General features: G+C 37.8%; 1 protein-coding gene across 16 annotated transcripts in view; it reads left to right on the top strand.

Moving 5' to 3' along the window:
• The window catches only part of SLIT2 (slit guidance ligand 2), a 375,185-nt gene that overhangs the window by 311,053 nt on the left and 46,383 nt on the right, over positions 1 to 17,749 (top strand). For all 16 annotated transcript variants that reach the window (XM_045474419.1, XM_045474413.1, XM_045474417.1 and 13 more), the window contains 3 exons: positions 11,758 to 11,882; positions 12,022 to 12,119; positions 13,916 to 14,055. In XM_045474419.1, coding sequence (XP_045330375.1) covers positions 11,758 to 11,882; positions 12,022 to 12,119; positions 13,916 to 14,055 — 363 coding nt within the window. The remainder of the gene's footprint in view (positions 1 to 11,757; positions 11,883 to 12,021; positions 12,120 to 13,915; positions 14,056 to 17,749) is intronic.

The following is a 17,749-nucleotide window of genomic DNA, read 5'->3' as shown; positions in this document are numbered from 1 at the left end:
GGAAATGGGGAGATGTAGGTTAAAGGCACAAACTGCGAGTGATAAGAATAGTAAGTTATGAGGACCTAGTGTCGAGCCTGGTGAGCATAGTTAATAATATGGTATCTTCTGATTGGAAAATTGCTGAGAATCAATCTTAAGCTTTCTTACGACACACACAAAGGTTAATTCTGTGAGAAGGTGGGTGTTCTTAGTACCTTGACCCTATCAATCATTCCACGGTGTATGTGTATATCAAACCACCACATCATCACACCTTTTAAGTATATACAATTATGTTTGTTAATTATTCCTCAGTACAGCTGGGGAAAAAGATTAGTTGAATTAATATGTGTAAAACACACTGCCTTACACACAGTAAGCACTCTACAGGTTAGCTGACACTTTTAGCATCATAGCATTTCAGAACACCAACAAAACTGTGATGTAGGGCAAACAATGTTTTGTTGATAAAAGAAGGAATTTCCAAAAACTGTATTCCCTTGAAGCATTTTTTTTAATGTTTGTTTATTTTTGAGAGAGAGAGAGAGAGAGAGAATGCAAGAGTCAGGGGTGGGCAGAGAGAGAGGGGGACAGAAGATCCAAAGTGGGCTCTGTGCTGACAACAGCAAGCCCAATGCGGGGCTCAAACTCACAAACCGTGAGATCATGACCTGAGCTGAAGTCAGACGCTCAACCAACTGAGCCACCCAGATGTCCCGCATTGTTCTTTTTCCTTGAAATTCTGTTTGTCTCCTTGACTTTCTATTTCCAGCAACTCAGTGAATTGTCTCATTTTTTGCTACAAATGTATATAATTTGAATTTTTAAAATTTCCTGCCACCAGAAATGTTTGGAGTTTTTAAATTTTTCCTAAAATTGAATTGCTGTTAATACTCATATGAGCACCATTGCTTGGGACAGCATAATTATTTATCAGCATGTTAATATTTTTATTAAATCTGAAAGTAAAATTTTATTGGAAATACCTCTCTGAAATTATGTGCATTGGTTGCCAGAAGCTTTGCAGATAACCAGTGTTTTAAATTATTCTTTTTGTAACTGCAGATGCTTTTGGGGGGCATTGCCCCAAATTTCTGGTGTGCTGAGAGGTATATCATTGTTTTGTAAAGTGGAGGCGGTTGTCAAACGGGAGATAGGGAAGGAGAAACTGGCATTAAAAACTTCCTGTTAGGCTGGGGCACCTGGGTGGCTCCATCAATTGAGCCTCCGACTCTCGATTTCGGCTCAGGTCATGATCCCAGGGTCATGGGATTGAGCCCCACATCAGGCTCTGTGTAAGCATGGAGCCTGCTTAAGATTCTCTCTCCCTCTGCCCCTCTTCCACTCACACACATACACACACTCTCTCTCTCTCTCTCTAAAATAATAAAAAATAATAATAATTAATTTAAAAAAACAGGCATCATTAGGCAGATGGGTTTTAGAAAGATTACATGGGGAAGTTGAGAAACTGTAAACTGATTTTGTTATTCTCCTCCATACAACAGATACTTCTTCCTTCTGAACAATGTGATGCTTATGTATATTTTTCAAAGTTTAGAGTTCCCTGGAGATGGTTCCTTTAAAAATACTTCATGATGATGTGAATTTGAGACAAGCTACATACTTGTATTCAGTTCTTTGAGTGTCATAGTTCACATTCATTTATTTAAATGTTCTCAGAAGTCTGACACATACAAACATACACACATACATAAGTCTGTTAAACTCAAGATTTAACTAAGTGATTTGACCTTTTTTTCATTAATAGCATCTTATTTAGTTTTTAGAGTGACATGAATGAAAATGTGTTTGAGGGAAAATTAGTCTGGATTCAGTGGTGCCTGATAAAACTTTCTGCAGTGATAAATATGTTCCGTATCTGTGCGATCAAATATGGTAGTCACTGGCCATGTGTGGTTGCTGAAATGTAACTATTGCAATTGAAGAAGTGAATTTTTAATTTTATTTAATGTATTACTTATTTATTTTTGAGAGAGAGAGTGAAAGAGAGAGAGAGAGCACACGCATGAGCGAGGCAGAGGGGGCAAAGGGAGAGAGAGAGGAGAATCTTAAGCAGGCTCCAACCTCAGCATGAAGCCCGATGCAGGGCTCGATCCCACAGCCCTGGGATCATGACCTGAGCCAAAATCAAGAGTTGAATGCTCAACTAACTGAGCCACCAGGTACCCCAAATTTTATTTAATTTAAATTTAACCTGAAAGAGTCACATGCAGCTACTGGCTACCATGTTGGATAGCACGGTTGCTACAAAAGCTCAGAGGAAGACATTGCATCAGAAGAGAGTGGCTGTGAAAAGTTGAGTGCAGGTATATGGAAGCCAGTTTTTTGGACCAGCTGGCGAGTGTGAGGAAGGTGCTACAGGAGCAGAGCTGTGTTATAGAAAATGCTAGAACTGTGGTTTAGTTTAGTATTCACTAAGTTCTCAAGTCAACTGCATGTATTTGAAGGCATGCCCAAAGCTGGGTAACAGACAACATGGTTGTAGGGCAGGGGACAATAGTGTAGACATTCAGAACTCCACAAATATAATGTAATTGCATTTAGCAGACTTGAAGATTAACTTGGTTTTTCTATAACTTAATACACTTTTGGAGTGATAGCAAACTTTGCAACTCAGAATGCCCTTTGCCAGCATTTCTTGACATTTGTCAAAATATTGTGGTTTCGTTGTCTGCAAGTTGAAGATTTACGGCAGCGCGGAATGCATCTCTGCACGACGACTACCAATAATAAATAACAACAGGTCATATTGAGTGGTTTGCACCATGCTGAGGATTTTACATAGATTTGTATCTCTTATAACCTTTATATCCTTACTAAACTAAGTACTGTTCTTTCCCCATTTAAGAGATGAAGATATTATAATTTAGAGAGATTAAACAATTTGTTCAAAATCACTCAGCTGCTAAAAGAAGGAACCAGAATTTTTGCTATAAAGTATTTTTTAATGTTTATTTATTTTTGAGAGAGAGGGAGCACAAAGGGGGAGAGGGGAAGAGAGAGGGAGGGAGACACAGAATCCGAAGCAGGTTCCAGGCTCTGAACTGTCAGCACAGAGCCTGACGTGGGGCTCCACCCCACAAACCGTGAGATCGTGACCTGAGCCAAAGTTGGACACTTAACTGATGCCCCGAGGAGCCATAATTTTTGATCACTGACTCTAGTGCCTGCCACTGAAGTTTACTTTATAATTCTCAATAACAATATTCTCAAAACAAATGATCCATATAAATAAGATTGCCATTCTGCTGTTGAAACATACTTAGAAAATGAAAGTTTCGAACCACTTTCATGAGCTCTGCTAGAAATATTTATTCATAATAAGTGGATTGGTAAAAGACAGAGTATTCTAATCTATTCATTAAAATGATCCACTCTAAGAAATCTACGGAGTACTGAGTTTTTGAGCTAACATGCCTTGTGAGCTCGAAAGCAATGAAATGACACCTCTTTAAATATTTTGTAATTTGAGTTTTTAGTATTTTAACTTTTCCCATAGTTATATCAGTTTAATATGTTTTATTTCATTCATGAGAATCATGAAAATACATGCTCCTAATATTAAGATTTGTAAATAAGTAACTTCTTTTTTTATTATTGCTTTTATTTTCTTAGAGAGAGAGACAGAGTGTGAGTAGGGGAGGGGCAGAGACAGAAGGAGACACAGAGTCGGAAGCAGGCTCCAGGCTCTGAGCCATCAGCATAGAGCCCAGTGCGGGGCTCGAACTCACAAACTGTGAGATCATGACCTCACATGAGGCCCATGACTGAGCCGAAGTCAGTCGCTTAACTGACTGAGCCACCCAGTCCCCCCTAGATTTGTAAATAGTAATTTAAAATTACAACAGGAAAATGAATATCCTTCAATGGAAGACATATTTATATAGCTATATTTAAATATATTTTAAAATTTTTTCTCTGCTAGGATAGGCTAGGCTATTATTTTGAGTAATAAATTCAGTTAATACAAATTTTATACTACATTTTTTAGAATATTTTCTTTATGGTATTATCTCATAGTTTCAGGTACAAGGGAAATAAATAAACTGGATGAAATAGATTATCAGAGAATATTTCATTAATACCCAGATTAGAACATTCTTGAGTGGGAAGCAGATGGTCATGACTTTTCTTTAAAACCCAGATGTCTAGTCTTCATCTTTTAAATATCAGTGACGTTAGAATGATCCAAAAGTCTGCGGTAAAGTGGAAATTCTCTCCCTGTGGAATGCAGGATATTGTGAATTTCTAATATTCTGTTTCTTGTTCTTGGTTCAGAAATACTTAGCTATACAGACAGCTAAATTGTTCACTTTTAATTTGACAGACATTTATCAGACACTTAAATGTGCCAAAGAGTGAACAGTCTAATGGAAATGAATGATATATTCCTTTTTTCATTCACCATATATTATATGAGATCCTTTTATGCACCAGGCACAGTTCCAAGGTATTAAGAATATAGTCATGTCATAAACAGGACAGAGAAAAACCCTTGTCTTTATACAGTTTATATTCTACTGATAGATACATTTAAATCTATAATTTCAAAACAATATGGAGGTTTGGCAATAAAAGTATATATTCAAGATGCTAATAACATATATCAAAATCAAACAATCATGGGGCACCTGGGTGCCTCAGTCGGTAGGCGTCCAACTTCAGCTCAGGTCATGATCTCATGGTTCGTGGGTTCGAGCCCTGCATCGGGCTCTGTGCTGACAGCTCAGAGCCTGGAGCCTGCTTTGCATTCTGTGTCTCCCTCTCTCTCTGCCCCTCCCTTGATCACGCTCTGTGTCTCTCTGTCTCTCAGTGATAAATAACCGTTAATAAATAAATAAATAAATAACCCAAACTATAAGTAATGAAAAATTCACTAAATCAGTTTTGAACTAATATTTAGAACTGGGTCAAATACTTTTTACATTTTCAAATTTAATACCACCAACACATAGTTATAGCTTTGAAACAATCTTAGCTTTTGGGGGATTATGATTTGCACACTGGCCAAAGAAAATATTTTCAGGTTTGTACATAGGTATTTGCTTTTGGCAAATAACTTTAAGGAAAAAAAAGGACGATTTTTAATTACCCTTTGAAAACTTAAAACACTGGAAAACTTGTAACTGACATTTATTTAATAGGTGATGAGAACCAACGATTCATATTCTGTTCTTAAATATTGTATGTCCATATTCAATCTGATATGATCAAGTTCCATGAAATAATTATCGTTCTTTTCCATTTAATTGTGGCTCAAGAAGTTCATTTATTTGCCTGAGTTCACACGTGTATGTACCAAATGGCTAAGCCTAGTAATCCCAGAGGTATAATATGCAGCTTTTGTGTTTTTGTTAAATCATCTACGGAACTCAAATTTATAAGGTTTTAACCCCCTATCATCTGTTGACCATCCCCAACACTGTAGTGAAAATAAAGAGATTCCAGCAATTTCCATCTTGCCAATTTCAATGGCTTCTTTTTTTAATCATCTCTATCTTTCATCTTAGAAATTGGTAGTCATTTCTTATTGTATATTCTCTTTGCCTCTTCATTCCTTTGCTGACATCTTTTTCTTATATTCTTTAATGTTGACATACATGAGGTTCCCTCCCTACCCCTATTTAAATAATTGATTTCAATCCCACAGCTTCAAATATCAGCCATGATTTTTCTTAGGAACTTCAGATTCATATTCCCACTCACCTAGTGATTCCTCCCCTTATAGACTTGCAGAAACTTAAAACACATATTCCAAAACATGCATTTTCATTTCCCACATCCCCTTATAACTGCATTCTATAGTTGAGATACCCATGTGTCTGCTACTTAACTGTAAGATTTTCCAGAAGCTTCAGCATTTCACTTACCTTTGAACTCCCAAAACTTAGCTTGCTGCCTGGCACAAATTAGATCCTCAATAAATATTCTATAAGTGAATGACCTAATGATGGAATGTTATTAAAAATAATGCTTAAGAGATGCAGCAGTGCAATAGCAAGTGGGGCTCAGAGTTTTGGGGTTTGAAATAAAACCTCCTTTTAGTTAATTATGCCCAACATCAAATATCTCCTACATTTTTCCTGAGTTGTCTGTGACGTACCTTTGACTTTATACAAGGGCAGTGCTAGAGGATTCTCTTACTTGACTTACATTTCCAAGAGATGCCAGAATGAAGGCAGATTCTGAGATATAGTTAGAAATGTGTGTCTGGAGCTTTTAGTAATAAATCAAAGTGAGGTGCAATTCTCAGTGGGTGGCAATATTGGTGTCAGGTGCATACGTAGTGATTTCAGCCAAGTAAGCAAGTCTGCCTGAAAGCTTTAATGGATTTGAGGTCCAGCAGTTTGTCTGTTAAAGACTAAAGTGACTGGCAAAGACAAATTGTTAACCAAACTTTTGGCTCAATTTCCCTTTGAATTATTAAACTAAATGCACTTCCAATCCATATAGCTGATGCTAGAGGACTCTCTTAAGTCAAGGCTAACTCTTAAATCAACCTAGTTATCCTACACTGACGTCTTTCATTTCAGTGACATTAGGAAACTCTGTTTTCTTGAAGCTAGTTGTTGTGGGTTTTGTTTTTTTTTTCTTCCTCTGTGGCACACAGTTTAAGAGGACTAATGTGTTGGCAATAATTTAAAGTTCTTTAGACCAGTTAACTTTGGGCAGGTGGAAAGATTGAAGATTGGTGAAGATATCAGCAAGCAAGCTGCAGTTCCTTGCCAAGCAGCAATGCAAGATAAAAAACTCTGCTTCTTAATATTAATGATGTTTCCGGCGCTTGTGTCAAATTTACAAATCGCAGTTGCAGTCTACTTAAACACATAAAATCATTAGCTCTGGATATTGTTACCCAATGGATAATTATCTCTCAGCTCCCCCTGTCTTTTCCCCATGGTTTTGATAATAATAGTCCCGACACTTGGCCCAAATTTCAGCAGCCCCTGGCATCGACAGAAGGTAGTCAGTGAACCTATAATGAATGAATAAATAGCAGGCTCTAGTTCTCCCTTGTCTATGCTGAAGTTGGAGTAAACAAGCAGACGAAGACTTCTATTCTCCTTCTAAGTGAACCACTCGTGTTCCTTTCAGCTACCTACCAGCTCTCTTTGGAGGTCTAGGGAAGACTGTCAGAACTTCCTGTGGCTTATGTGCGTGCTCTCACTGTGTTTTGTACTCAAAACTCATTACCATCTCATTTAATGCAACCCATTGAGATGATTGCCATTACCCTAACTCCACACACTTACTAACAAATCTAGATTAATAACTTAGCTTGATGGGCTTGAGATTTCTCTGTCCAAGATTACTTGCATTATGATAAGGGACTTGTCTAAATCCAATCCCGGGACGTCTTCTTTCATCTGGGAATAATCAAGTGTGCAAAATTCTACATGTATTTGTTTGTTCCCAAAGAGTTGTGCTCTTCTACAATTTTATTGTGACTTTAATTAGCATCTCTTTTTAGCTCTGGTATCATCTCCTTGTTATAGAAACAGATTAAAGATGTCATTCCCCTTGAATAAGAGCTTTGCAGGAGGGATCTCAGAGAAAGTATCCTGGGTGGAAAATGATTCACAGATTGAAGGCAAAGAGAAAATAAAAGGCTTAGCAGAGGGGCAAAATATGATGGGGAGACAAATGAGAGAAGAGAGCTAGATATAAGAGATATAATTCTGAAGACTTAGAATATAGAAATGAGCAGATTTAGATAAACCAGGTGGATTTAAAAATCACATTATAGAAAGGATGCTTAGTTGGGTGGAATCATAATCTAAATAAGAAAATAAAATAAGTAATAAAGACAAAATAAATCAGAAAATTATATCATTTTTAAGATATTACTAAATTATTTGGAGGGAAGCCTGGGTGGCTCAGTCAGTTAAGCATCTGACTTCGGCTCGGTCATGATCTCATGGTTTGTGAGTTTGAGCCCCACATCAGCCTCTGTGCTGACAGCTCAGGGCCTGGAGCCTGCTTTGGGTTCTGTGTCTCCTCTCTCTATTCCTCACGCACTCATGCTCTCTCTGTCTCTCAAAAATAAATAAACATTAAACAAATTTAAAAGAACAAAATAATAAAATGAAAATAAAGAAACATTTAAAAAATTTTAAGAAACTATTTGGAATGGATACAACTCACAGTCTTTTGAATTACCCTTCACCAAACTCAGGAACTAGGAATAAGAAATTATCTTTGAGGAATTGACTTTTAAAGAGGGGTTTGAGGGGCACCTGGCTGGCTCAGACATTTAAGTGTCCAGATTTGGCTCAGGTCATGATCTCACGGTTTGTGAGTTCAAGGCCCACATCGGCCCATTTCAGATCCTGGGTCCCCCTCTCTCTCTACCCCTCCCCCATTTGTGCTCTCTCTCTCTCTCTCTCTCTCTCTCTCTCTCTCAAAAGTAAATAAAAACATTAAAACAAACTTTTTTTTTAAAAAGAGGGGTTTGAAAAAACAGAAGCAGATAGAGTGGTAGCTATAGTAGTCAACTTTACTGACCAGAAGGAGTTAGAACCCAGTATTTCAGAGCTATAATCCTAATTATGATGCCACCAAAACAGTTTACATGTTTAAAAAATACATCAAGAACAACCCGTGCACATGAGGGGCGCCTGGGTGGTGCAATCGGTTAAGCGTCCGACTTCAGCCAGGTCATGATCTCGCGGTCCGTGAGTTCGAGCCCCGCATCAGGCTCTGGGCTGATGGCTCAGAGCCTGGAGCCTGTTTCCGATTCTGTGTCTCCCTCTCTCTCTGCCCCTCCCCCGTTCATGCTCTGTCTCTCTCTGTCCCAAAAATAAATAAACGTTGAAAAAAAAAAATTTAAAGAACAACCTGTGCACATGAGAAATGTCATTTTGATTCCTTTAGTTTTAGCTAAACTGAATGTATACAAGGGGGCAATGATCCCATTCGGTAAACCCATAAGAAATTCCAGGTAATGAAAATAGTTGAGCAGGAGAGGAAACTACATTTGGTCCTGGAAAAAAAAAAAGTGGAGAAATTGGTCCTTATTGATTAATAGATTAGGTATAGTTCACTGGCTATTTATTAAATGCATCTTGGCTCTGTGCTAAACCGGACAGGGATGACTCCAGTTTGGCAGTGTGGTTCTCTGCATACTCTATTACATTCTTCAAAATGTATTTAATTTTTTTTTTTTTTGAAACAACCTCTGGCTTCTCATCTAAATACTCAAACATGATTTTTGAAAAATGTCACATTCCACAGAATAAACACAGAGACTGCCAACCCTGAACTCCTCTATTCAAACCGCAGGCTTACAAGGTTGGAAGCATTAAATAGACCAAGAGACAGTTTTCCTCAAGGTCTTGGGAAGTGGCCAGATGAGTGTTTACAGTCCTCATATTTGCTGATGCTCTGTTTTGCTGGTGCACATTCTTACTATTTCCCCCATGCCTTTTTTTCCAAGTTAGATTCTTCTTTCTTCTAACCTAGCTAAGGGACCCACTACTTCCTTTTCTATTGCTGATTCCAAACCTGATACAGTTAGCCAACACAAGGCTGTTTGGGGCTGGGGAGGGTGGTTATTATCTTAATTTAACGTATTGCCTTAACTAACTGCCACCTTTGATTCCTCCATCGTGCTGAAGAGCTAAATTTATTTGATAAACAAGTTGGAACGGGGGTGAGAAATTAAATGTCTCAGAGCATCACTTCGATATTCATCCCAGCAATTTCCCAGCTGTGATTTGCTATAAAGACTGCATTAGTTACTCTGGTTATGAAGAGAAAGCTAAGAGATTTCTGGCAAGGCCTCCCTAGTGTCAGAGGAGTCGCCAGGAGTAAATACCACCCCCCTCCATTAATAAAGTCATCCCCAGAACGGTTGTCCATTCTCTGATGGTCAGAAAAGAAACAGGAATCTCTTTGTAGAATTTTTTCCGGGTTTTTGTTAATAGAACACTGACCAATACGGAATACTATCCTCTTTAGGATTTTGCTCCTACACCATTTTATGAGTATGTACTGGTATTTTCCAGGATAAGGCAATACATAGATATGAAGAGGTGTTTTTTTTTAAGTTTACTTATTTATTTTGAGACAGAGAGAGAGAGAGAACATGCACGAGCTGGGGAGGGGCAGAGAGAGAGGGAGAGAGAGAGAATCCCAAGCAGACTCCACACTGTCAACATAGGGCCCGACAGGGGCTGGAACACACGAACCTTGAGATCATGACCTGAGCCAAAATCAAGAGTCAGACGCTTAACTGACTAAGCCATCCAGGCACCCCTGAAGGGTTTTTAGGCCGACTATGATAATTCACGTTTTCTTTCTGTTTCTGTCAGTAGACCGACAACTCACAAACATAAACTGTGATCTGCAGAAAAAGTCTGACAAAAGATAGTTTATGTGAGCAGAAACCATAGAATTTTCAGCTGGAGGTACCTTAGAAGGTTAGATCAGTGATGGTGGGAAGAGGGGCATGCTGTACAGCCCACTCAGATGACTTTGCTGGAAATAACGTGTGATGAAATGTGCAGCTGGAATTATTGCTGCTTGTCCCAGCGAGGATAAAGAACTACAGAGAAATGGTGATGACAGAAACATGATTCATTATTATATTATAAAATATTTGCATTTTACATGTATGAATAGGTCACTCTTCTATTGTCCTCCTTCGTTGCCAAAAGCGTTTTTGAGCGCTCAAAAATATGGCAAAACGTAGCATCAGTGGATCATAATTTTGTTGAAGACAGTACAGTTTCCACGTTGTTAGCCATTTATGGAATGAATATGTGCAACCAAAGAAAAATGGTTGCACGTGAATCTGCATTTAATCTAAACCTTTCATGGATCAGGAGATTTTTAAAATGTGTTTCCCAAAAAGTGAGATTGCAAGAGAAGATGATTTCAATGGTGTTTTCTTCTTGGAGAGGAAGATACAGACATCTCACCCACCACATGCCTATGCTAATGTGGTAGCATACTGAACCAAGAGGATATGAGGGAAGAGATAATGGAAATTATATTTTTGGTTTATTTCCATATGCATAAAGGTGGTACTGTTTTCTCTCTCCTGTGTGAAAATAACACTACTGAACTAATGCTATCAGGGCAGGTGCATACTTTTGTATTTTTTAAAGTTTATTTTATTTATTTATTTTGAGAGCGAGAGTAGAGAAGGGGCAGAGAGAGGGAGAGAGAGAGAGAGAATCATGAAATCATGACCCAAGGCGAAATCAAGAGTCCGATGCTTAACCAACTGAGCCACCCAGGCCCCCCTATTGTGTTTTTAATTGCACTGATGTATTTATATGTATTCATTAAACCTTCACACATATCCCCCGACATACAGACACACACACTCATACACACACACACAGTCCTCTTTGGGATTGATGGTATGCATTTCCATGACAGCTGACTGAAGTTAAGTGCAGGCAATGGTCATGGAATGCATCCACATAGACTAGTTAACCTCTGAGGGGATCGACCCCGTGACACTTGCATCACTAACATCAGATCCTAACCACCTAAGATCACAACCCATACTCCCACACTGAAGTTGGACGGTCTCACCACAGCTCTCAATGAGATGGTCTCCTGTTGCATTCTTGAACATTATATGATGATGCAGATTTCTGTTTTATTCACAGAAGAGAAATACATATAGATATGTGACCAATATTTTTTGTACAAAATCTACTGTTCTATTAAGGCATGTAAATAAGTGAACTAAAAATACAAGGTATCAGTTTCTTATGTTTTTAAATTAATTTTCAGGTCCCGTGGATGTCAATATTCTAGCTAAATGTAATCCCTGCTTATCAAATCCGTGTAAAAATGATGGCACCTGTAACAATGACCCAGTTGACTTTTATCGCTGCACATGTCCGTATGGTTTCAAGGTAAGTAGAAACTTTTAAGGGAGACATCATCTGAAAACATAGCTTTCTTCGGTGGGTCCTCATCATTCTATCGTGTTTTCTCTATGCACTGAGATCTGCTTTGTTTACACTTGACTTTACTTGGTCATTCCTTCTCCAGGGGCAGGACTGTGATGTTCCTATTCATGCATGCATCAGTAACCCATGTAAACATGGAGGAACTTGCCACTTAAAGGAAGGAGAAAAAGATGGATTCTGGTAGGTCACTGGACTGTAATATTCTGTCTGAAGCATTGGAACAAGAATAACTAAGCAAACGTTCATTTTCCTTTTCAAATCAAAGGGTGTTATTCCTAAAAGAATGCCAGAAATGTGTTCATCAGAACATTCGTCCTTCTCAGAGATATTGTAATATGAAAAACAAACATTACAGTATTCCCAGCTCGGGATGCTATAAAATCAAGAATTTTTAAACATATGCACGTGCATGCGTTATGATTCATATAGTCAGATTAGGTCAAGACAGAGTAGTAGCTCTATTATGCTAATTAATAGCCAATAGTCTCCTACTTCAAGATGCATATTCATCTGTTTTGTGTATTGCTTTCACAGACAGTGTGTAATGATAAGACGTAGGTCCCACTGGAACAGAAAATTAATGATTCATTTCCAGGCCACAAAATGAGTAGACAAACATGCTGTGAACATTTTTAATCTGGAGTTATTTAATCATACAGTACAATTACTTCAGATGTACTTCATGAATTATGAAATAGAGTTCTTATAATGACAGTAATAATTTCACATAAGAATGTTAATCTACTACATAGCTTGTTAGAAATATCACTTTTTACAGTAAGTATTCTTCATTTCTGCATTATCTTATGAAATGGTCTCTTTTTTCAGTAAGACTTTACTCAAAGATTATCCTGATACCTATTGAAAATAAATGTACAATATTTTATGTCATTGAAAAATATTGTATTTGTTGAGACTTAAAGAGAACATTTACATTTTATAATGACAAGGAAGATGTAATTTTATTTTCAGATTTTTTTTTTTTTTTTTTTTTTTTTTTTTTTTTGCTTTGAGATATGGAAAACATTACTGCTAGGATAGAAAGTGTTGTATTTTTTTTTCTTTATTTTATTTAATGTCTATTTACCTTTGAGAGAGAGAAAGAGAGAGGGCGTGAGCGGGACAGGGGCAGAGAGAGAGGGAGACACAAAATTCAAAGCAGCCTCTAGGCTCTGAGCTGTCAGCACAGAGCCCTACATGGGGCTCTAACTCATGGACCTCAAGCTCATGACCTGAGCTGAGTGGGACACTTAACCAAGTAAGCCACCCAGGTGCCGGAAAGTGGTGTAATTTTTTAAAGTCAGAACCGGGGCTTCTGGGTGGCTTAGTGTGTTAAGTATCTGACTTCGGCTCAGGTCATGATCTCATGGTTCATAGGTTTGAGCCCCGCATTGCGCTCGTTGCTGACAGCTCAGAGTCTGGAGCCTGCTTTAGGTTCTGTGCTCGCTGTCTCTCTGCCCCTCCCCTGCTCACGCTCTCTCCCCCTCTCTCTCTCTCAAAACTAAATAAACATTTAGTTTATTAAAAAAATTTAATGTCAGACCCAGTTGCTCCTCATTAATGAGCAGAGAAGCATGAATCATTTTATTAGAGCACAACTTGAGATCAATGTATCTAGGGCTGTAAACCTTGCTTGTGTTTTAGACCTGCAAATACATTGGATATATTGACTTATAGGACTATGGGGCTATTTGCCATCTTGCAGCCAGCAAAGCTTCTCTTTTTTCAAATTGTTTCTGATTTGGGGGATACTACTTTAAACTCATGCCTACTACATGTCTTTTAAAAGTACTTTAAAGTTTAATTTCTTAACAGTTAAAATGTCTGTAATGGATGAGCATGTTTAGCTTTTTTCAGTATTTAGACTATATAGTCCTAAAATGCAGCAAAGACGTGCTTTTTTGTTGTTTTATTTTCGTTGGTTTTTTTTGTTTGTTTTTTTTTTTTTTTTTGGTCTTTTCTCCCCTGGTGTTCAGGTGTATTTGTGCTGATGGATTTGAAGGAGAAAATTGTGAAGTCAATGTTGATGACTGTGAAGATAACGATTGTGAAAATAACTCTACGTGCGTCGATGGAATTAACAACTACACGTGCCTTTGCCCACCTGAGTACACAGGTAAGGAGAAGCGAAAATGCTGTGCCATCAGTAGTGTACCTGTTTGAAAGCATCAGTGGCCCTGTGTCGTATGCATATAGTAAGCATTGTATTATTCCATAACCGGTAGGTGTTTTGAAAATTAGATGTAATGTGAATAACAGACAAAAATGGTTTGGATCAACCAAATAAAAGATGCAGCAAGTTCAAACCACAGACATCTACATAAAGTCATGCTACCCAGCAAAAGTTACCATTCTGAAGCTTTTATTCCCACAACTGTAAAGCATTTTCACGTAAAGCACCTCTCCTGTGCACACCAACCCACCAATACATATGGAAAAGAGGCCACTTTTCACGGTTAAAACACAATTAAGCATTTGAGATTACTTGTGTCCCTAGGTGTTTCTTCACTAGTGAGTGTTTTCCTCTAGTAACTCCTGTCCTTCAAAATAAAACAGAATCAGGAAGATATTGAGCACATTGGATAATCTCATGATTATCGCCTTTTTCCTGACGTTTCGTATCTTAAGGTGATAAATTTCATAACTCTGTCTGAACTGATAAACTTCCCTGCACAAACCAATTTGCTATAAAGGCAACGTCAAGTTTCGGCTAACCCTGTTATGTCAGTATATCTGTTTTGATGGATTTTTGTGGCTATGAATAAGAAGTGAAATAGTTGCTATCTCGTTTCCTTAATAAACCACTTAGTTTTAAAGTTGATGGAGAAAAGAGAATGTTACACATTCGATTTACAAGAGAAGATGGGGAAGTAGATTCTGTGACTCTGTTCAAAGTTACCATTTTCATTTTGATGGGTATTTTTCATTAACTATGTATTTCCATATGATTCAATACATAGTTAAGAATATCAGAGGATAAGATAACTGGGTAGATGACTGAGGTTAACATCTCTAAACATGAAAAGATGAGAGCACATCTGTATGATTCACTTTCCCAGAGACTTGTCAGGGTAGCATTGAAATGTAAGCTGTATGGAATACTCAAACTTTGCATTTCAATAAGTACTTTTCCTGATGGGAAAATGCTAGATAAAAAACAAGCATTCTATTTTGATATCCCAGATTTGTTTGAGTGCCTTTGAACCTGCCTTTTCCATATTTGTTTGTTTTGAGTTTTTTTTTCACACCAGTGAAGCATCTGATGTCATATAGTGTAATATACTAAGTTTCCAGTAGGAATTTGAACACGTTGTATCATAATTGTTCTATTACATATATGCAGCCTTGGACCCCTTAGTGACTAGTTTGAATTCTTTGATATTTCACATTAATAAAGGATAGCAAATATATCCAACAGGTACCCATTCTAAAATGGTTGGGAAGTGTAGGTGCTACATAGCTTTGACATTCACACTACTATTACTTGTGTCACACCTCAGAGAGTTGCCAATGGCCTGCATGCACAGACAGATCCTGGGGCCCTTGGAGCTACCCTGAGAATTTGAGTTTTCTTGGCTGAGCTAACTTAGACTTGAACAAGAAGCCCGATGTTTGCACTAAAATCTGTTACCTAGTACCTTCTTAGGAGAGAGAAGTTCTGTTTTCCTCTCATTGTTCTAATCATTATCTTAAGGGCTTAATTTTGGAAGCCTCTTGAAACTAACCTCCACTTGACCAGGCTAAACTGGACCTAAGCATTTCAAGCACACTTGGATTAGCCAGTGTGCTCCTGAGCACAGAGACCAAGAATTTATCTATATGCCCTGATGAAAACCGAGGCTTGAAAGCACTTTGTATTCAGGTTCTTAGACGCCTTTTTTGTGATAATTTACAGAAGGTGGCAAACTCTTCTCAGTTGGTTTGGAGAGGGGTCCACCGGCTTTGGCTTTAGATTTGCTGTATCTTATTTCTTACCCATTTCTTTTGAGTCTTCACCTTACCTTCTCTCCCAAGCTTCCTTCCTGTACCTTCTCCTCTTGATCATGTTTTCTCCATCCTAAATGATCCAGTTCACTGCAACTTCCTCTAGAAGTGTTATGAAGCCTCATTTTCCCTGTGTCAGATCTCTTTTTATGAAACACATCAAAAAACCCCAAAGTTTAGCAAAACCGCTTTTTAGCCAAAATGTGACATCTATAAGGGCCATCATGTGGGAACCTGCCATGACTATCTGTCCAGAATCACGGTTCTCAACAAGAACTGAGACTCTTAGATGTTTTTAGTCATAGCTCTTGCAAATACTGGTTTGCCTTAATTTGGGCAAAGAATAAACAAAAATACTGAACTCAGTAGAAAGCTCACGTGTACAAAACATGGAGATATTACCACTGTCACTGGGCTGGGTCTTGGGGGCAACAAGGAGTTTGAGAGTTGGCATTAGAGCAGATATCTAAACTGGGCACATACTCACCCATTAGCTGTAGTATTTTGGTCCACATGTGAAATGAGCTCATTTACAAAATATCAAGCAGCCATCTGCAGATTTTGAAATGAGTGGCACATAAGTGGCCTTTAATTATAGGAAGTATAAATTGGACTCTAGAGTTTCATATCACACTTCATCCAAGCCTGCAGTTAGGGAGGATTTTTTTTTTTTTAAATAATGTGGCTATATTGTTTCAGATTTAAGTTTGGAATCTGATTAATGAGTAGGAGACCTGGGAAGAGAAACCGTGCTGTGCTCAGGGAATATAATCATGTTGTCATTGTTTAAAAATCACTCAAGTCAGAAGTTGCTTTTCTGTTTGGAGATGTTTTACTCTGTACCCCCAGAGGCAAACAATGAGAAAGTGAACTGGTTAGTAGGAACAAATAAAACTTCATGGGAAAAGGTTGTAAATTATTATGGCCAAAGGTTTTACCTTTGGCACCTGTGTCAAGACTCAGAAATGGACGTCACCTTGCTAACGGAGGAAATTCAAAGACCCGAAAGCAGTCTGACAGAGAACTTACTATGTGATGGGTAGGCTGTACGATAGAATGAACTGCCATTGGGAAATTAAATTTATTTAAGCCCTTGTGACCAAAACACCACAGTAAATAGTGATTGATTTATTAGAGGAGAAAACTCTCCGTTCTTTCCTGCTGCAGGGATTGACAACATAATTTTTAAGGGTCAATATTGTTTTTTATTACCTAATCTTTGCAATACTTTCCCCACCTGGGTTACCAAAACTACTCTTTTCTACCTAACTGAAGCCATCCTCTGTCCTTCTAGTTGCGTAATATGACTGTTGCTTGCTAGTATTTTTCAGAGGATAAATTTTTAGAAATTTTAATTCACTGTGATTTTAAATTAAATTTTAAGGATTTTAAATTTAAATGCTAAGGATTCAGGAAGTAGGACTCTGGAATAATTAAATAATTTAAAAATTCAGTCTGGGGTGTTAATTTCAGCTTGCAAAATTGTTTTTGTTTTTAATCATATGATGTTTGTGTATGGAGATACCTCCATATCTTGGAGGTATATTTTTATGGAATTCCTCAAGTTATAAATTAGAAAGTATATTAGCTCAAAACCTAGAAAAATGAAAATTGTGTGTATAGCAACCCTGCAAAGCTGAAAAACTTGACACTTATTCTCAAGCTCTGGTATGAACTTAGTTGTTTGAATCGAAAAATATGTTTTCGCATGTTTCCTAAGACTCAGAACCCTGGGTCAGCTACGTCAAGACTATGCTTCCTAACACTATTCTCATGGGACCATATACAAAGATGACACAAAGTTGGTCTCAGTATAAACCATGGTA

This window comes from Leopardus geoffroyi, chromosome B1 (genome assembly GCF_018350155.1).
Source record: "Leopardus geoffroyi isolate Oge1 chromosome B1, O.geoffroyi_Oge1_pat1.0, whole genome shotgun sequence".
NCBI lineage: Eukaryota > Metazoa > Chordata > Mammalia > Carnivora > Felidae > Leopardus > Leopardus geoffroyi.
This window is presented reverse-complemented; position numbering and strand designations above follow the sequence as displayed.